We start from the raw sequence: 22,143 nt of genomic DNA, 5'->3' as shown, positions 1-22,143 counted from the left end.
CAGCAGATCACGCAAAGTCAAAAGACAACTCTTTGCCTTTTTGTTGTTTTTAAGGAACATAGCGTTAATCTTCTATACGAGCTAAGACGCAAAGAAGAAGGATTCTAATAACTGAATTTTGTTGATTACATTGAGCTGCTACTACATTGTATTTATAGACATATTTGGCTCCTTGTGACAGTTGTATAGTGACAGCTGTCACCTCTAACTAACTAACATACACACTCACTTATCGATAAAACTAGCAACCTCTAACTTCCATCAACTTGATCATTACTTCCTTCAGCTCAACACCCCCCTTCAAGGTGAGGGCTTGAAGAAGTTGACTTGAAGAGGTTCTTCATTCCTAGCTTATTCAGCAAGTAGTTTTGTTGATTTTTTTCCAAGGCTTTTGTGAGAACGTCTGCAAGTTGTTCTTCTGAAGTCACATGATTAGTCTTGATCATGTTCTAGTTAATTCTTTACCTCACAAAGTGAAAATCTATGTCAATATGTTTTGTCCTCTCATGAAATATAGGATTTGCTGCAATTTGTATTACTGCCTTGTTATCACACATTAAGTCTACAGGTTGTTTGATTTGAACTCCTAATTCTTGAAATAAATTAAGAAACAATGTAATTTCTGCACTGCATGTAGCTATACTCCTGCAGAACTTCTGGACACTATCTCTTGTTTCTTTAACTTCGAAGAGATCAGAGCATCTCCAAACTTTACCACATATCCTGCAACTAACTTCTTTGTTTGTAGACAAGCACCCCAATCGGAATCACAGAAAGTTGTTAGCTTGTTTGTAGTTTCTGCATGCATAAACAATCCCAGACTAGGACTAGCTTTTATGTATCTCACAACCCTTAGAGCAGCTTCTATATGTTTGGTCTTTGGACAATGCATATATTGACTTAGCACCTGTACCGCAAATGACAGGTTTGGCCTGCTCACGGCGCGATATGGTAACCTCCCTATTAATCTTTGATAAGCTGCTGGATCCTTAAGAATTGCATCACCATCTATTGTTCCATAGGAGATGTGATCATCATATTCCGCTGAAGTTAACTTCTGGTTTACTTTAAGTGGAGTACCAGGAGGTTTTGCTCCACTCAAGCCAGCCTCGGGAATAATTTCAAGAGCATATTTTCGTTGACTTAACACTATTCCTTCTTTGGACCTGGCTATGTCTATCCCTAAGAAAAACTTCAAGTCTCCAAGGTCCTTCATTTTAAACTTGTGTTGTAGGTCTGCTCTGGCTTGATTTATCAACGTGAGATTGTTCCCAGTAACCAATAGATCATCCACATAAACAAGAATGACCACTATTTCATCACCTGGCTTCTTAGTGAACAAAGAGTAATCAAAGTTCACTTTGAATAAAACCCCATTTATGAAAGAGCATCAGTTAGTTTCTTGTTCCATGTCTAGGGGCTTGTTTCAAGCCATATATGGACTAGTGTAATATGCGAACCTTTTGAGTTTCCCCCTGTCTGCAAAAACCTTCAGGAATATGCAGGTACACCTCTTCTAAGATATATCTATTGTGGAAAGCATTGTGGACATCAATCTGAAAGATTAAACACTGTCTAGAAGAAACAAGTGAAATGAGGGATCTGACAGTTGCCATCTTAGCAGTAGATGAAAGTGTGTCTAAATAATCCATACCAGTCTGTTAACTATAGGCCCTGGCTACTAGTGTATCCTTATCCTCTTTACTTCCCTAGAAGCTTTATATTTAACCTTATATACCCATCTATAACCAATTGCACCTTACCAGGAGGTAGATCCATAATGGACTAGGTGTTGTTTTCTTCAAGTGCGGCAATCTCCAACTTCATAGATTCAATTCAAAGGGGGTCTTTGGAAGCCTCAAGAAATGAAGATGGTTCAGGGATAGATGAATATACAAAGGGAGCATGATTATAACAAGGGGGTAATAGAGAATAAGTCACATAAGAAGATATGGGATATATGCACTGTTAAGTTGAAACAAGTTTAAAATTAATAAAAACATGCATCCGGATGGGAGGATTTCTGGTTCTAGTGGATTTTCTGAGCATAGGAGTAGTTGTAGGATCTAAGAGAGTAGAGGAATGATTAACAGGAGGTAAGGACGAAGAATTAGGAGGATGTGAGATTGAAGAAGAACCAAGTCCATGCCCCTGCTTAGGAGGTAAAGAGGGAAAAGAAAGAGAAGGTGGAGTATTCTCAACAGAAGATAACTGTAGAACAGAAAAGAGAGGAGAACCAATAGAGTGAGCATGGAGAAAGCGAAATACAGACTCATGGAAAACTACATTTTGACAAGTGAAAAAGGACTTTATGTGAAGATCATATAGCCTATGACTTTTCCGAGTAGAGAAATATCCCATGAACACACTAGGTATTGCTTTAGCTGCACATTTGTTTGAACCATAAGTGCTAGATGCATAGACAAGGCATTGAAACACTCTCACATGAGATAAAAATAGGGAGAATGCTGATGCAGCATCTCATAGGGAGATTTCTAATAAAGGATTTTGGAGGGTATTCTATTAAGCAAATACACGGCAGTGTCAATACATACAACCCCAAAACCTGAGAGGAATACCTGCTTGAAACCTGAGAGGTCTTACAACTCACCACGATAGTTCTATGTTTTATTTCCACTACTCCATTCTATACCTGCTTGAAACCTGAGAGATCTTGCAACTCCCAAGAGAGTTCTATGTTTTCTTTCCACTACATTTTATTGAAGAGTATAAACACAGGAAGTTTGATCCAATATACCAAGAGTATACATAAGAGATTTGAATTCATCACTGAAAATTTCACATCCATTATCAATTCTTAGTACTTCTATAGATGTAGAGAACAAATTGTGCACCCTAGTCAAAAAATCTTTCAATACCACTATTACCTCAAACTTGAATTGAACAAGGAACAACCAAGTAAATATAGAGTAATCATCCACTATAGTAACAAAAAAACCTTTTGTTATTGTAGGTAGGTACTCTATAAGGACACCATATATCAAAATGTACTAGAGCAAAAGGAGCCTTGGATATAGAAATGCTAGACTGAAAATTTAGCTTGGCATGTTTAGCAAGGGGACACAAACTACACACATGATCTTTATCCTTCAGATGGCTTAGTGCTGTATGTTTCTTGAGCACTTCAATAGGAGCATGTCCCATTTTTTTTTGTGCCAAAGGACACTGGACATGGAGGACAACTACACAGTATAAGCATATTTATTTACACAACTTTGGGGAATAGAACTTCTTTTGAGAATATATTGACCCTGATCTTCTCTACCAATCCCAGCACCATACTAGTATAGAGATCCTGGAATATTGAGAAGTCAGGAAAGAAGGAAAGAATCCCACTGAACACAGTAATTCCCTAGTCAGCTTTGATACAGATAAAAGATAATATTTAAACTCAGACAACTATAGAACATCAGAAATTGAGGAATTATTTAGCACAAAGAAGTACCTTTGTGAGACACTGCAACCTCACTAACTATAGAAAGGTACACCTTATTCTGTAAAGAGTGAGATACTTCATGACCATGCAAAAAATAAGGGTTAGAAACCATATGATTAGTAGCACCAATGTCGATAATCCAACTATAACTTACAGAAGTAATAGTTGAAGCTATCATGATACCTGCATTTGCTGCAGGTAGGGTGGAATCCTTCTCATCTTTCCCTTTGTTAAGCAGCATTACAATCTGATTGTATTGGTCTGGTGTAAAATGTGGAACATGAGTTGACTAGCTAGATTGAAAGAGTCTGTCGCTAGTGAAAGTTGAGTCTATAAAGTAGCCATGATCATGACTAATAGAAGGAGAAACATTCCCTACTTGATGTGCATACTGACCTACTCCCTTCTTCATAGATTTAGGCTAGTATGTGGGATAGCTAATGAGCTTGAAACACTGCTCCCTTGTGTGACCATTATAACCACAGAACTCACACACAACTAAAATCCTTTTTTGTGAAGTACTTCTGTAATTGGATGTAGATAATCTCCCTACATAACTACCCACAGGTTTCATATTATTTGCTGAATAGCTACTACTTGAACCACCAGGTCCCAAATACACTCCTATACCCTTGTTTCTTGATTTGTGAGTGAAAAAAGTTATTGCTTCTAAAGTGTTAGTTACTTGACTAATGAAAGAGCCACTAGCTATGATGCTTTGACTCTCATGATCTACAATCATGGAGTACACCTTATTAATGGAAGGAATAGGTGTCATCAATAAAATTTGACCTCAACACTAGAAGTATGACTCATTGAGCCCCATAAGAAATTACCGAATTCGCTGATACTCAAAATACTGAGCATATCTCATAGATTCAGAGCAATTACATCTGGGAGAGTGCATAAGTTCATTAAATTCATCCCATAGAGTTCTCATGCGAGAAAAGTAATCAGAAATAGACAAAGTACCCTGAGTAAGAGTAATAATTTCCCTATGCAGAACAAACACTCAAGATTCATTCATTCTATCAAACCTTTCCTTAAAATCTATCTACACAATATGTGCATTAGAATAATAAATTATACTACTCAACAGATCTTTACGTACTAAGTTCATGCTCCATGTAAATACCTGTGACACCCTAAATTTTTTAGCTAGAATTTGAACCATCGTTCCTACATGTGTAGATCGGAACCCAATGATTCTATGTAAATATAAGTATGATGATCAATTCTATAGTGTGGGAACATCTTTGGATATGAATTGAGGTTATAAAAATCTCATAACTTAAAGACGAGTTGAGAACTTTTCTGCCGATTGAGTTTTAGTGGACGTCCCTACTTGGGTCAACTCCAAATGATCATTACTCCTATAATATAATGAGTTATATGTCCTAATATATACCAAGTGAGATATCTTTGAATCTTCTTTTCAACGGCTCCAACTTCACCTTAATCCAATATCGGAGTAGAAAGTTACACCCTGTTTTATGATAAGAATCATGTATTTAAGAATGGTTGTGGATTCTCAAATAAATATGGAATATGTGCATGTATTATGGATTTAGAAGTGGATTTGAGAGCATGAACTATAAATCTCCTCTTTCGATCATGAAATTTATTTATTGACTAGTGTTGGGGGTTGTTTAATGAATGATGATAAACTTGGGCTTTAAATGCCTCTTTATCAACTATGCATTGTCCTTTTTCATGTGTTCAGAAGGTGTTTCTTATTGATAAATGCCTTTTTGTGTTAAATGAAAGAATAGCATATAATTTATGAAAATGATGTCCACCCTATGTTAAAGTCTCAAAAAGGAGAGTGTTTTGCATAAGTTTTTATGTGCTTTTGAAATAAGAACCCTCATATGATAATTGAATCATTTTGGGTTGTCAAATAACATGCTTTTAAATAAAGGGTTGTAGAAATTATATGACATGATATGATATGGCTTATACTATTTGCAAGTCTTGGTATGATGATACCAAATTAGACAAATTCTTCGACAGACTCAGACAAGACAAGACTACAGACTTTTTAGACTACATACCATGTTTTGAGAAAGTATACATATTTTAAGAGGCTAAAATATGGGCTTAAAGAGAGTTAGGTGTCTAACCTAGAAGGCACTAGTTCAGATAACTCATATCTCGAAATCGAGTTTTTCGATGCGAGATTGATATTGTACTGAATATGGATGATCATTGTATACTTGATATATGAAGATGTATACCAGACCAGACACTCCAATCCTTGTAGCAAACTCAGATTGAGAGCTTAACCGACGAGCCAATATTAGACCCTGCTTAGCCTATGGGATATTTTTAGACCATGTCGGGTATGCCATCTAGCTTAAAATTAAAGCAATGTGTAATACCCCACAAATTCCTCTTCCAGTCTGAGCCTTAGAGCGTATTCAGTAAAGTGGAAATCTGAGTCTAAAAAATTTAGAAATATCTTGCCAAGTATGAAATACTTTGAATCGTGTGGAATTTCCCTAATTTCTACTTTTTTTCATGTAGAGCATTGAATAAGCTTTCCATCGATACTAAATTCACCCAAATCAGACACTCGGCTGAAGAGTTAAGCCATTTTAGTGAGACAGTGTGCCACCTGGCAACTTAGCGCGTCGCAGAGCTAGCCAAAATGACAATTGTGAAATTCTAGTGAACCACCGCGATTCCACTGCGTCGCGGTATAGTTTTAGTTCTCAACCAAGTTGGCAAAGTGATCTCTACCGCATCGCACCGTCCTACAATTTCCTAATTGTTAAATTTCCAGTAAGCTGGCGCGTCACGCCAGCATGTAAAATCGGGATTTTTCAGTCAAATTCTAAAGGGGAATTTTGGTATTTTCCACTCATTCCCGACCTCTATAAATACCCACTTAAGGGCTTTGAGCCTCATTTTCTCTTCCTTCCACCCAAGAAACTAGGGTTTCTAATAATCAAATCCCTCTTTCTTCTTCAACCAAAAATCAAGGGAGAATCAAGAGGAATTAAGAAATCTTTCCAAGAGCCTTTAAGAAAAGAGTTTCTCGAGGTATGTAGATGTTGATTCTTGGGTCCCTTTCATCCAAGAAGCTCAAGTAACCCTTTTCTAAATCTCAAAGATTTATGTTTATGAATTTTAATGATTCTTGTGAGTTGAAATTGATGTTCCATGTTTTGTTGAGTTTTGATTCATGTTTTTTACAAGATTTATGAGCTTTGACTCTTGAATGTGGAATCCATGAAATTTTTGTGATGAATTTTCCTTATGTGGTATTCAATGTGATGTGTCTATGTCAAATGGGTGTAGAAATGGTTGAATAAGCGGAGCATGTTCCCCATAGGTTAGATAAAAAGCTTAAGTGAAGCATAAAATCCATTATAGTATGATGAATAGGAAACCCCAAGTTGTGAGCTAGTCCATGCATACTTAGTGTTTGATAAAATACCTTAGTGAATGAATGGTTTTAACATAGTATGAAATCCTCAAGTAAGTGTAAAACCGGACATGTCTAGTGGTTGTTGAAAGACAGTAGTGAGTAAGTTGAGACAAAATAGTGGTAAATTCCCCAAGTAAGTTCTCTTTGATATATGCTAAGCTTTTAAAACAAGCCAAGTGGTTAGCAAGTAAGTTATGAAATGATAGTGTGAAGTTTCCCAAAAACATGTGATACCCAAATACGAGTCAAGACTGATATAAGTATGAAATACTTGATGTAAGACCTTGTTGATCAGGGTATAATCTAATAGCATGTCTTCCCTAGGACAGTATATGATGGTGAACCGATGTTGATGATTCTTAAAGGTTTGAAGGGACTCTTTAGTGATTGTGATGATGAATAGAGGTCCATGTTTCCTTAATGCTTGAAGTGACTCTGTAGTAATTATGATGATGAATGGATGATTGTGGTGATGACTAGTTAAGAATGATTATGTTCTACTTTTATGTTATCGACTCCTGAGGGTATTTATACCTGACAATAGAGCTATTGTCTAGAGCCGCATCAGTTTCTCGATAAATCCAGTCGAGCCATGATTCTCAAAACTTAGTAAACTATAGAACTCTATATCCTCAGACAGTTGCAGAACTTAAGAAAGCTCCATGATCTAAGTAATCATAGTAATCTTAATTATCTCTGTAATTTTCGTATCACTAGTAATCTAGCCTCAGTCCTGCAATCAGCTCAGATCTAATAGTATTCAAGTGTTCAGTTCTGATCTCAAAAATGATTTGAATAATCTATTCAAGCTCTGTATCATCAGTCAGATACCATGATTCAATTCAATTTCCGTCAGATACGGAACTAAGTGATCTCAGCATAACTCAGTCAGATCTTTTGATAAACATGATTAGTATAAGATTCAGTTTAATTATGTTCAGTTAAAAATTTTGTCAAAGTATTTTACCTGGGAGTAGAAACTAGAATCGAGTGAGGGAAGGGATGGCGGCTCCTCCCGTCAGCGAGAGAGAGAGGCCAAAGTCGTTAGTAAAAATCCCTAACCTCCAAAACTGCGTAGCCAGCACAGGATATAGGAGTCACCATCAGAAAAGGCTGTCACCTCCAGAGAGAGAGTATTCGACTATTATATTATCTTAGGTCGACTATCTGGTAAGGGTCATCCATCAGAGAGGATTGACCAGAGAAGAGATAATATCTTTACCCATGGCACGATATTGGCACTCTCTCAACTGGGGGTCGAGGTTGGACCCATAAGAGATAGTAGAGGCATGCCAGTTAAATAACTACTTCCCACAGTTTCAGTTTTAGAATCAGTCTCAGCTTCAATATAAATCTTCAGAAATTAGGACTGTCAGATACAGTCATCTATTTCTATGAGGAGCTCAGATAGTTCCCTTGATTTATGGACTATCCCGACAGATAGGCTTGGTCTCATATATAATTATTTGATATTATATTCATAGATATGCCACAGATAGGCTTGATTATAGTCTCAGATTCTATTGAGTATCTTTGTTGTCAGATTCAGATATAATCATACTTCTTATAATTGATAATCGCTTCCAGAATAATCTGTTAGAAAAGTTGATCTCTAACTCTATCAGTTGAAAGCAGTAAGCTCAGAATTCAGTCCTTGATGTAAGTTCATCCAGATTCTTAGTTATCAGTATCAGATGAGTCAGTGATTCAGTATCTCAGTGTCAGTGGTGAGTTCAATCTGCAGTAAAGTGGTATTCGAGTTTTAGTATCTAGAGTTGCGATCATTGTGTTTATGGTCTGTTTATTCATGTATGTGTTCTCATGCAAAATTTTTCACGATTATTCAGTTTAGATATTATGCATACATGGGCCATTGCATTAGCCTACCTCTACATACACGGTATATTCCTGTACTGACGCATTTGCGTTATGGTGTTTTATTTGACACTATAGGTTCAGAGGCACAGGATCTAGAGTATCCTCAGCAGTTCAGTCCCAGTTAGCAGTAGTAGCAGTGAGTCCTCTTCTTTTGAGGATGAGTCTTAGTTTACTATTATTGCTTCAGACTTTGTTTATTTTTCAGTTGACGGAGTTAGTTGGGGACCTATCCTATCAACTCTACAGTTCAGATAATTTAGAGGCTTTTCAGACGGATGTATTAGTATTTAGTTTTCTGTATTATAAGTATTCTTAGATGTGTTGAACCTTATGTCTAGTTTCCGTATTTATTTTAGATATTATGTAGTGTACAGGTACAGATATCAGTAAAGGGTTAGCTTGTGGTCCTTCGGGGTCATAAGCACCACGTGACGTCTCGGGATGGGATCTCAGGGTGTTACAAACTTGTTATTAGAGCCTAAGGTTCAAGAGTGTCCTAGGGAGTTTGAAAAGCCGCATCTAGTAAAGTCTTGTTCATGAGTGTGTACCGCGCTACGTTTATGTACAAAAGGCTACAGGATGTTCTTAGGAGCAGTTTCCCTTCTTTCAGTAGTCAGATCGTGCAAGTGAGCATGAGCTCAAGTTGAATCTCAATCTAATCCACTTTTTTTTTCTAATTACAGAGTATGCCTCTTTGCAAAGATTTTGTCCACGGGGTTTATGACTAGCCCTCTCAGCTAGTAGATCTTGGGAATGAGAGTGTGTCACATGTAGAGTTTCGGGAAGCTTTTTAGGTGCTAGCCTAAGTTGTGACTAGTGTTCAGAGTAACCGTTAGGATGCAGTCCTACCTCAGCAAGATGGGAATTCTGCCGCAGCCAGGGTTAGAAATTTCATGAAAATGAACCCGCCATAATTCTTTGGGTCAGTAGTAGGTGAAGATCCATAGTTTTATCTAGAAGAGGTGATGAAAATCACCCAAATTATGTATATTTTTGAGGAGAAGAGTTTTGAGTTAACATCTTATAGGTTGAAGGATGTTGCTTATGATTGGGTAGTGATGTGGAAAAAGAGTAGAGGGGTGAATGCAGCTTCTGTGACTTGGTTAGAGTTTTAGAGTGCCTTTCTAGATAGATTCTTTCTGCTAGAGATGAGAGAGGCTACAGTAGAAGAGTTCATGAATCTAAGGTAAGGTTCCATGACCGTGAAAGAGTATTGTCTTAAGTTCAACCAATTAGCTAAGTATGCTCCCGACCTAGTAGCTGACCCTAGAGCGAGTATGAGTAAGTTTTTGTCTGGGGTATCGAGTTATGTGTTGAAAGAGTGTAGAGATGCTATGCTCAATAGAGATATGGATTTTTCTAGGCTAATGATGCATGCACAACAGATTGAGGTGGATAAGATGAAGGAAAGGGAGAGAGTAAGCAAGAGAGCTAAGATAGGTAGTCGTGGTTTCTCACAGTCAGGGTCCCATAGTGGTAGTAGTTCTCAGCATGGTTGGAGATTTTTAGTTCCAGCCCCATCCTCAGCTAGTGTACCCACACCTGTGTTCGGGGGTGTCAGATTTAAGGGAGCGCCAAGCTCCAAAGCCCAGAGTAGTGCTAGTGGTGTTTGTACCCATCCGCGTTGTGGAGAGTGTGGCAAACACCATCAAGGTGTGTGTAGAGCCAGTAGTGATGTGTGATTTGGGTGTGGTGAGCCAGGCCATAGAATGCGATAATGTAGAGTGCTGACTCAAAGGTGTAGACTCTATGCGCTTCAGGTTCGCCTTGATCCAAAGAGACTCCCTGAAATAGACCTGGGTATGTTATGAGCCCTTCGTCTTTATGACATTCATTTTTAGATCCGTTGCTTCCATTCCTATCTCTCATGTTAGCATGAGTCATGCATGAGCTTTAGATCTCCGTCGGTCAATTATAACCTAGTCTATAGGTGCCCCGTGTACTGCCCTAGTATTTCAGCAAAGTGTGTATTTAGAGGGACATAGAGTCTCAAAGGGGAGATACCCCATAGTATTACGATGTTTGCATGTCATTAGATTCATCTAGATACATGTTCATATTTTCTTTATGAGTTTAGCATCAGTTGTCATTGCATTGTCAGTCGTACTTTCGAAAGTAAGCTCAGCCAAACATTCATGCATTAGATATGCACATTCAGTAGAAATGAGTTCAGCTTGTTAGCGTGTGTTCAATCATGTATTCATGAGATCAGCCCAGTTATGAGTCCATGCATCTGATATGCATGCATGTTATGAGAATTCAGCTATGAGTAGATTCAGTCGAGTATTCCATGCATCAGATATGCATGCCTAGTATGGGAACTCAGTATGTCAGTCGTTCTAGATGCGTAGTCCTGTTCTGAGATGTTCCCGTTCCTTGAGTAAGTCCAATTGATCCGTATTCTCAGTCTATCAAGAAACATTTGAGGATGAATATTCCCAAGGGGAAGATAATGTAATACCCCGCAAAGTCCTCTTCCAGTCTGAGCCTTAGAGCGTATTCAGTAAAGTGGAAATCCGAGTAATAAAGTTTCAAAAATATCTTCCCAAGTATAAAATACTTTGAATCATGTGGCATTTCCCTAATTTCTACTTTTTGTCATGTAGAGCATTGAATAAGTTTTCCATCGATACTAAATTTGCCCAAATTATACACTCAGGTGAAGAGTTAGAGCTATTTTAGTGAGACAGTGTGCCACCCGGCACCTTAGCATGTCACGGAGCTAGCCAAAATGGCAATTGTCAAAATTCAGTGAACCTCCGCGATTCCACCGTGTCATGGTATAGTTCCAGTTCGTAACCAAGTTGGCAAAGTGAGATCCACTACCTCGCACCGTCCTACAATTTCCCAATTGTCCAATTTCTAGTAAGCTGGCGCGATTATGGCGCGTCGCGCTAGCATGTAAAATTGGAATTTTCAGTCAAATTCTAAAGGGGCATTTTGGTCTTTTCCACTCATTCCCAACCTCTATAAATAACCACTTAAGGGATTTGAGCCTTATTTTCTCTTCCTTCCACCCAAGAAACTAGGGTTTCCAAAAATCAAATCCCCCTTTCTTCTTCAACCAAAAATCAAGGGAGAATCAAGAGGAATCAAGAAATATTTCCAAGAGCCTTTAAGAAAAGAGTTTCTCGAGGTATGTAGATGTTAATTCTTGGGTCCCTTTCATTCAAGAAGCTCAAGTAACCCTTTTCTAAATCTCAAAGATTTATGTTTATCAATTTTAATGATTCTTGTGAGTTGAAATTGATGTTCCATGTGTTGTTGAGTTTTGATTCATGTTTGTTTACAAGATTTATGTGCTTTGACTCTTGAATGTGGAATACATGTAATTTTTATGATGAATTTTCTTTATGTGGTATTCAATGTGATGTGTCCATGTCAAATGGGTGTAGAAATGGTTGAATAGGCGGAGCATGTTCCCCATTGGTTGGATGAAAAGCTTAAGTGAAGTATAAAAGCCATTATAGTATGATGAATAGGAAACCCCAAGTTGTGAGCTAGTCCATGCATGCTTAGTGTTTGATAAAATCCCTTAGTGAATAAATGGTGTTAAGATAGTATGAAATCCCCAAGTAGGTGTAAAACCGGACATGTCTAGTGGTTATTGAAAGACCGTAGTGGGTAAGTTGAGACAAGATAGTGGTAAATTCCCCAAGTAAGTTCTCTTTGATATATGCTAAGGTTTTAATACAAGCCAAGTGGTTAGCAAGTAAGTTATGAAATGATAGTGTAAAGTTTCCCAAAAACATGTGATGCCCAAATACGAGTCAAGACTGATATAAGTATGAAGTACTTGATGTAAGACCTTGTTGACCGGGGTATAATCTAATAGCATGTATTCCCTAGGATAATATATGATGGTGAACTGATGTTGATGATTCTTAAAGGTTTGAAGGGACTCTTTAGTGATTGTGATGATGAATAGAGGTCCATGTTTCCTAAATGCTTGAAGTGACTCTGTAGTAATTGTGATGATGAATGGATGATTGTGGTGATGACTAGTTAAGAATGATTATGTTTTACTTTTATGTTATCAAGTCCTGGGGGTATTTATGCCCAACAATATAGCTGTTGTCTAGAGCCATGTCAGTTTATCGATAAATCTAGTTGAGCCATGATTCTCAGAACTCAGTAAACTATAGAACTCTGTATCCTCAGACAGTTGTAGAACTTAAGAAAGCTCTGTGATCTAAGTAATCGTAGTAATCTCAGTTATCTCTATAATATCCGTATCTCTAGTAATCTTGCCTCATTTCTGCAATCATCTCAGATCTAATAGTATTCAAGTGTTCAGTTCTGAGCTTAGAAGTGATTCAAATAATCTATTCAAGCTCTGTATCGTCAGTCAGATACCATGATTCAATTCCATTTTTGTCAGATACGAAACTAAGTGATCTCAGCATAACTCAGTCAGATCTTTTGATAAATATGATTAGTATCATATTCAGTCAGTTGTGTTCAGTTAAAAATACAGTCAGAGTCTTTCAGTTGGGAGTAGAAACTAGCACCAAGTGAGGGAAGGGATAACGGCTCTCCCTATCAGCGAGAGAGAGAGGCCAGAGTCGTTAGTAGCAGTCCCTGACCTCTGAAACTTCATAGCTAGCGTAGGATACAGGAGTCACCATCAGGAAAGGCTGTAACCTCCAGAGAGAGAGTATGCGACTATTCTATTACCTTAGGTCGACTGCCTGGTAAGGGTTATCCATCAGAGAAGATTGACCAGAGAAGAGATAATGTCTTTACCCGTGGCACGGTATTGGCACCCTTCCAACCGAGGGTAGAGGTTGGACGCCTAAGAGATAGTAGAGGTATGTCGATTAGGTAAATATTTCCCATAGTTTCAGTTTCAGAATTAGTCTCAGCTTTAATATAAATCTTCAGAAATTAGGATTGTCAGATACAATCATCTATTTCTATGAGGAACTCAGATAGTTCCCTTGATTCATTGACCATCCTGACAGATAGGCTTGGTCTCACATACAGTTATTTGATATCATATTTAGAGATATGCTGCCATACAGGCTTGATTATAGTCTCAGATTCTATTGAGTATCTTTGTTGTCAGATTTAGATATAATCATACTTCTTATCATTGATAATTGTTTCCGGAATAATCTGTTAGAAAAGTTGATCTCTAACTCTATCAGTTGAAAGCAGTAAGCTCAGAATTTAGTCCTTGATGTAAGTACATCTAGATTCTCAGTTATCAGTATCAGACGAGTCAGTGATTTAGTATCTCAGTGTCAGTGGTGAATTCAGTCTGCAGTAAAGTTGTATCCGAGTTTCAGTATCTAGAGTTGCGATCATTGTGTTTATGGTATGTGTATTCATGTATGTGTTCTCATGCGACATTTTTCATGATTATTCATTTTAGATATTGTGCATGCATGAGCCCTTGCATTAGCCTACCTCGTCTACATACTCGGTACATTTCTGTACTGACGCATTTGCGCTATGGTGTTTTATTTGACACCATAGGTTCAGAGGCACTGAATCCAGAGTATCCTCAGCAGTTCAGTCCCAGTTAGAAGCAGTAGCAGTGAGTCCTCTTCTTTCAAGGAAGAATCACAGTTTATTATTATTGCTTCAGACTTTGTTTATTTTCAGTTGACGGAGTTAGTTGGGGACCTGTCCCATCAACTCTATAGTTTAGACAGTGTAGAGGCTTTTCAGACAGATGTATTAGTATTTAGTTTTCTATATTATGGGTATTCTTAGATGTGTTGAACCTTATGGATAGTTTTCATATTTATTTTTGATATTATGCAGTGTACAGGTACAGATATCAGTAAAGGGTTAGCTTGTGGTCCTTTGAGGCCATAAGCACCGTGTGACATCTCGGGATAGGATCTTGGGGTGTTACACAATAAGTTGAGTCAATGTCATACTAGAATGATTTGAAGCTTTTTAATCATACCCATGTGTTTTTATTCCTTTTATATTAAATTATTTTCATAATGTTCTTAATTATTTTATATGAAATATATGTTATTTTTTTTAATTGATCTGCATACCAATATATTTCAAGTATTGACCGTCCTCATAGCGACTACATTGTCTTATAACATAGGTTCTGAGGCACAGTCCCATGGTCCATTACATCAATAGAACTTTTCAGCAAGGCATAGAAAGGTATCTTGAGCAAATACAAACCAGCATAAAGTAGCCTGAATTTCTATGTCCATTAACTATGATTTGTTTAAGCAGGGGTCTTAACAGAAAGATGGAGAACATATCCGACTTTTTAATGGCTGGAACATACCTCAAGAATTAAATCAGTTAGTACTTCCATAGGCCTAAAAGAGCCTAAACAAAATGTTTCTCTTCCACCTTAAGCAGTAATTTCATTGGGTAAGGAGCAGTACAACAGATACTTCTAATATAATGATCTTAACAAGATTATAAATGTTACTCCTTTGGTCCCAATTTATGTGGTCTTATTTGATTACTAGGGAGTTTCAGAAAGAAATAAAGAAAGACTACTAAAACGTGTCATCTAATTTTCTAAAATAGGTGAATAGATACTTGTATGGCGGTAATCATCTTATGGAATTTTAAATTTAAATTATGTGATTGATTCGTTTGTCGGGAAACAATATTACAGATGAAAGAATTAATAGAACAGATAAAGTAATATTTTTCTAAATTATTTTGTTAGTAGAATGAAGGGGAATCTTGGAATAACTGATAAAGTTATTGCTGTGTGAACTGGATATCACAGGATCAAGTCGTGGATAGACCTTGTGGTTCATTCCTTCCCCGGATCCACGCTTAGTGAGAGCTTTAGTGCATCAGGAAGTAATAGGATTTTTGTTATTTCATCATCTTTATATGACTCTTTCTATTTCTAATTTGTTAGGACTTCTTTTTTACCCTTCCCTAAGAAATCGCCCCTTTTGATCCCTAGTAACTTGAACTCACAACGGGTTGAAAGTGAGGGGTACTTACTATCTGACAACCCCCTCTTGTCTGTTAGGACTTTTGCTACTGTAAACCTCTATTTAAGAGAGTTGAAGTTATGAATAAACAAGTTGCATTTTATTTAGTCATATAGATTGGGCTTTTTCTCAAAAATGTTCCTAGGTTGCAATTCCCCGAATGAACTGCAACATCAACAATCATAGTCAGGTCAAGACACAATGATGAATTAATTAAGGGTGATGAAAAAGAGTGACTCAAGTCTAAAATATTAGGTATAGGTGACAAGTTTATAATTAGAGTTTAATAATAATTGGCTTTCTTTTGAATAAGTCTCCAAGTTTAGTTTGATCTATAATAGTCATCTGAGTTTGAGTTTTATATTGCTGGTCCTCCTATTGCAGCATATGTTTCAGCAACTGCTGCAGCAGGTGCTAGAACAGATGTAACAATTATTAAAGAATATGTTGCAGGTGTTGAATTATTTATCCAGCAAATGCTTCATCAATTGTAGCAACTACTGAAAAATATACAACTATTAATGAATATTTATTTAGCAAATACTTCATCAATTGTAGCAATATTGCATGTTTTCTGCAGTTGTTGAATTTGTTGCGGTAGCTGTTGCAACATATTCAGCAATTGATGAAACAGAATGTTGTAATTGCTAAATAATCTATGGCAATTGCTACATTTGTTATTGCAATTGATCAAGTAGTTGTTGGATAAACTACAGTAGTTGTGACATTTTAGTACAATTTTCTCTCTTCAATCATGACCAATTTATTTTGTTTTAAATCGTAATATCTCCAGGTACCTCCAAGATCAGTAATGAGGGACTAAATATCATTTAGAACTAATTGTCATGGCGAATGGGTTGAGTCCAACAATTGTTACATTTAACATTGGATAAATAAAGAAATGATTGAGATCATTTAACTAAATTTTAGTTGATTACATTTGCAATTGTTTAATTAATCCCCCAATATATCTCAAATTACTATCTCATTGTATTTGATAACTATAAAATCTGAATGTTGATCTTAAATTAGACTAATATCACCCTACTTATCATCAGATATAATTGATTCAATCAATTAATAATCATTTAACTCTTTAATTAATCGTCCATGTTGAAGTATTGAGTTATTTGTTGTTATTTTCTTTTTTAGTTTAGTAATTTTATTTCTGGAATTCAGTTATTTAAGTTGATACAGAATAGGATTTATTAGTATCCTAGTTGAAGTTAGAATAGGATTTTATTAGGTACCTAGTTAGAAATGGAATAGGAGTCTTTTGTCTATTTATATTCTCAGAGGTGAATGAATAAACAAGCAGAATATTTTTTACCCTTAAATGACTGTTTTCTTCTTCTCTATATTCTGTAGAACAACAATTGGTATCAAGAGCCAATTTCTTGAGGAATCTGTGAGAGAGAAGACCCCCGAAAATAACCCTGCGTAAAAGTCAATATTGTTATGGCTTCCAGCAATTTTCTAATTTCTTCACCCCCAATTTTTTTTGGTGAGAATTATCCAATTTGGGCTCTCAAGATGAGAACATACTTGCAAACATATGATCTATGGGAAGTGGTAGACGTTGGAGGAGAGGAAAATCCTTTGCCAAATAATCCAACTATGGCGCAAATCAAGAATCACAGAGAAGAGGTTTCAAAAAACTTTAAAGCCCTCTCTTGCATACAATCAGCACTTTCGGAAGTAATTTTCGCAAGAGTTATGACGAGTGAGACTGCAAAGGAGGCTTAGGACAAGTTGAATTTCACAGAAGTGACAAGATCATGCAAATAAAAGTGAAATCTGAGAAGAGAGTTTCAAATTCTTAGAATAAAGGATTTAGAAACTATTGAAGAGTTCTCCAACAAGTTGATGAAGGTTATAAATCAAATCAAACTTATGGGAGAAGAGATTATATATTCAAGAATCATGGAAAAGATTCTTGTGAGTTTGCCGGAAAGATTTAAAGAAAAGATATCCTCTCTCGAAGATTCGAAGGATCTCACAAAACTGTCACCTTCAGAACTTGTACATGCTCTTCAAGCTCAAGAGCAAAGAAGATCCTTGAGGATTGAAGAAGCTACTAAAATAGCTCTTCAAGCCAAATTCAAAGAAAAGATGCAAAGGCAAAAGAAAGGTAAAGTCCCAAAAACTTCTAGCTCAAGAGCAAAGAAGATCCTTAAGGATGTAAGAAGCTACTGAAACAGCTCTTCAAGCCAAATTCAAAGGGAAGATGCAAAGGCGAGTGAGACTGCAAAGGAGGATTGGGACAAGTTGAAAGAATAATTTCACAGAAGTGACAAGATCATGCAAATAAAAGTGATATCTGAGAAGAGAGTTTCAAATTCTCAGAATAAACGATTCAGAAACTATTGAAGAGTTGTCCAACAAGTTGATGAAGGTTGTAAATCAAATCAAACTTATGGGAGAAGAGCTTACAGATTCAAGAATCATGGAAAAGATTCTTGTGAGTTTGCCAGAAAGATTTGAAGCAAAGATATCCTCACTCGAAGATTCGAAGGATCTCACAAAACTGTCACCTTCAAAACTTGTACATGCTCTTCAAGCTCAAGAGCAAAGAAGATCCTTGAGGATAGAAGAAGATACTAAAATAGCTCTTCAAGCCAAATTCAAAGGAAAGATGCAAAGGCAAAAGGAAGGTAAAATCCCAGAAACTTCTAGCTCAAGAGCAAAGAAGATCCTTAAGGATATACGAAGCTACTGAAATAGCTCTTCAAGCCAAATTCAAAGGGAAGATGCAAAGGCAAAAGGAAGGTAAAATCCCAGAAACTTCTACTGATTCTAGTAGAGAAAATCAAGGGGATTCTCGCAATGGATTCAAGAAGAGAGAAAACTTTCCTCTATGCAAGTATTACAGAAAAACCAATCATAAAGAGGATGATTGTTGGTTTAAGGGGAAGAAACCACCTATCCAGTGTAGATATTGCAATAAGCTTGGTCATATTGAAAGGTTTTGCAGAGTGAAGAAGGAGAACAACTAACAAACTCAAAAATCTAACATTTCAAAAGTTGAAGAACAGGAGAAGTTTGTGTTTACGGTAATGGAAGCAACTAGATTGAATAATGGAAACACATGGTTTCTGGATAGTGGTTGCACTCAACACATGACCAGCAAACGAGAATATTTTACGAAGTTGAAATCTGCCAAAAGTAGTGTCAAGTTGGTCGATAAAACCATGTTGGAGATTGTTGGTAAAGGAACTATGGCAATTAAAGCTCCCAAAGGTACTAAATTTATTCAAGATATTTTGTTGGTACCTGATCTTGACCAAAATCTATTGAGTGTTGGTAAAATGCTAGAACACGATTATATGTTATTGTGTAAAGATAAAATGTGTTGTTTCCGAATCTAGTGGCTAAGAAGTGATTACATTTGAAATAAAAAGAAGTTTTCCTTTGAATTGGAACTCAAATTCTGAGCAAGTTTGTCGAAGTAGTCAATGTAGGTAGGTCCCTGCTTCAAGTAGTACTCTGGTGTCTGGAGGGTCAAATTCTCATGAAAAGGAAGAGACTTCTGAAGATGAGGAGCTTACAGTTTTCTTGAAGCAAGATGCTATGTTAGAATCCAAAGCTCAGAAAAGGATGAAAAACATCAAGTTAAACATTTGGATAGTGTTCATTATGGATAATTGTGAGGAGTTTATGCCCGAGTACCTTGGATTTGTGAAGGGTGTTGTAGACTCTGATGATTTGCCACTCAACACTCTCGTGAGATGGTACAACTGAACGAGATTCTCAAGATGATTAGGAAGAACCTTGTGAAATGTATTGAGATGTTCAATGAAATTTGTGAGAACAAAGAGGACTATAACAAGTTCTATAAGTCTTTCTCAAAGAACTTGAAGTTGGGTATTCACGAAGACAACCAGAATAAAGACAAAATGGCTGACCTCCTTCGTTATCATTCCACAAAGAGTGGTGATGATATGACCAACTAGAAGGATTATGCCACTAGGATAAATGAGGGCCAGAAAAATATCTACTATATAACTAGAGAAAGCATGAAGTTAGTTGAGAACTCGCCATTCTTGGAGCGTCTCAAGAAGAAAGGATATGAAGTTCTCTACATGGTTGATGCTATTGATGAATACACTATGAGGCAGCTGAAAGAATATGACGGTAAGAAACTAGACTCTGCCACCAAGGAGGGATTAAAGCTCGCTGTTATATTTACCAAAGCTCTTCCAAAAGAAACTCTTTATGAACAACTTGGAGTTACCAGCAAACATCTCAAGGAGGAGTGTTGAAGTATTGAGTTATTTGCTGTTATTTTCTTTTTTAGTTTAGTAATTTTACTTTTGAAATTCAGTTATTTAAGTTGATATAGAATAGGATTTATTAGTATCCTAGTTGAAGTTAGAATAGGATTTTATTAGTTTCTAGTTAGAAATAGAATAGGAGTCTTTTATCTATTTATATTCTCAGATGTGAATGAATAAACAAGCAGAATATTTTTTACCCTTAAACGAATGTTTTCTTCTTCTCTGTATTCTGTAGAACAACAGTCCAGTATATCTCAAATTACTATCTCATTATAAATTTTAGGCTTAAAATAGACTACTATCACTTTTTCTTATCATTAAATATGATTGATTCAATTAATTAGTGACCATTTAACTTATTTCAGTTGATTACATGTGTAGCATATTTCAGCAATTGCTATGAAATGTTCAACAACTAATGTTGTTGTTGTAGTATGTCATTAATTGCTATGAAATGTTCAACAACTAATGTACTTTTTTGGCATAATTCATCAACTACTCTAAAATGTTCCTCAACTAACATACTTGTTGTAGCATAATTCAGTAACTGCTATGAAATGTTCAGCAACTAACGTACTTGTTGTAGAAAATTTGTGTTCAACAACTAATGTACTTTTTTTTGGCATAATTCATCAACTACGCTAAAATGTTCCTCAACTAACATACTTGTTGTAGCATAATTCAGCAACTGCTATGAAATGTTCAGCAACTAACGTACTTGTTGTAGAAAATTTCAACAATTGTTATGAAATTCTAGCAACTTACTTACTTCCTATGACAAATTCAATTAAGATCATAATTAAATCTAACTTTTACTTTTAAATTAGATTAATATCACTCTATTTATCATTAAATATGATTGATCTGATTAATTAATTAATATTTAACTAAATTTTAGTTTATTACATTTGCAATTGTTTAATTGATTGTCCACTATATCTCAAATTACCATCTCATTGTATTTGATAACTATAAAATTTATTTTTTTGGTATTATTTAGACTAATATAACCCTATTTATCATTAAATACAATTGATCCACTTAATTGGCGATCATTTAACTCAATTTAGTTGATTACATTTGCAATCGTTTAACTAATCGTTCGGTATATCTCAAATTACTATCTCATTGAATTTGATAACTGCAAAATCTAAATTTTGAACTTAAATTAGCCTAGTAGCACTCTATTTATCATTAAATATGACTGATCTAATCAATTAATGATCATTTAACTCAATTTTAAAAGTTATTATGCTTGCTTTATTGTGTGCACAATTTTCTTTGTGCAAAATATTTGAACACGAATATTTCGTCTGAATGGGTTTTGCTTTCAGCCAATAGAGACACATTTTTTGCCAATCCATGGGGTCGTGTAAGTTGTGATCTTACAATAGTCCTATTGAATGCGGTCAATTCAAATGTGAAGTCCTTCAATCTTTATGGTTTTCCATGGGCTTTCATGGTACACTTTATTTATTCAATGATTCTTTCTTTTTATTTTTTTGGTCCATTCACTATTCTGAGACTCTCTCCTAATATCTTTATTTTATGTAGTGTTGGGCATTTGAGACCATTCCTTCCCTTCGAAAAAAATTCATGGTGTTTTAAGAAGAAATGTCTTCACTGAAAATCCTTAGATGGCTTTCGGCGACTAATAACATATATGTGGAGATTAATGAGTTGTTTGAACCTTCCAAGGACACAGTGAGCATCATTTTATATTTATATATTCAAAAATTTTATATTTATATTTCATATTATTGTAACTTCTTTTATATCGACCAAACATCACGCAGGTGCGAATACTAGTTATGATAATAATGTTTGTTACATGTCCATGCGTGAAAATAAAAAATAGATGAAAAAGTAAGTCATTAAAACATACATTGTGTGAAGGTAAAGGTTAATGGTGGTGGCTTCCCTGAATAGTTGACTGCATAGCATACAACAGAAACAGAAACGTTGAAAAATCTCATTGAGCTTGGAATCCATCGAGAAATTTACCTCTTGAGTCTTAAGCTTGTGAATTATATATATCATTCAAATTTTTTTGGGTTACCAGATTAGTGGAAAGAGGACTTTCTTGTGTAAAAACGTGGGTGGTGGTGGAGGATTGGTTATGGTTACAACTTTGTGTGTGTGTGAGAGAGAGAAGGT

At 36.0% G+C, this 22,143-nt stretch overlaps 1 protein-coding gene and 1 long non-coding RNA gene across 4 annotated transcripts in view; both read right to left on the bottom strand.

Moving 5' to 3' along the window:
- Window positions 1–637: 637 nt before the first annotated feature.
- Window positions 638–2,809, bottom strand: LOC124892627 (uncharacterized mitochondrial protein AtMg00810-like). Its single transcript, XM_047403867.1, has 5 exons — window positions 2,759–2,809; window positions 2,654–2,710; window positions 2,002–2,211; window positions 1,461–1,556; window positions 638–1,330 (listed from the first exon to the last, which is right to left on the bottom strand). Exons 1-5 carry the CDS (start codon window positions 2,807–2,809, stop codon window positions 638–640), a joined length of 1,107 nt encoding a protein of 368 aa, XP_047259823.1.
- Window positions 2,810–2,926: 117 nt separating this feature from the next.
- The window catches only part of LOC124892629, a 60,708-nt gene continuing 41,491 nt past the window's right edge, over window positions 2,927–22,143 (bottom strand). For 2 of the 3 annotated variants that reach the window (XR_007050349.1, XR_007050350.1), the window contains one exon: window positions 2,927–3,718. This is a non-coding gene — a long non-coding RNA (uncharacterized LOC124892629). The remainder of the gene's footprint in view (window positions 3,719–22,143) is intronic. The other variant, XR_007050348.1, reaches the window with a different exon arrangement.

The sequence above is a fragment of the Capsicum annuum genome, unplaced genomic scaffold (assembly GCF_002878395.1).
Source record: "Capsicum annuum cultivar UCD-10X-F1 unplaced genomic scaffold, UCD10Xv1.1 ctg4906, whole genome shotgun sequence".
Taxonomy (NCBI): Eukaryota; Viridiplantae; Streptophyta; class Magnoliopsida; order Solanales; family Solanaceae; genus Capsicum; species Capsicum annuum.
Note: the sequence above shows the minus strand (reverse complement) of the source record. Positions and strands in the feature narration are given on the sequence as shown.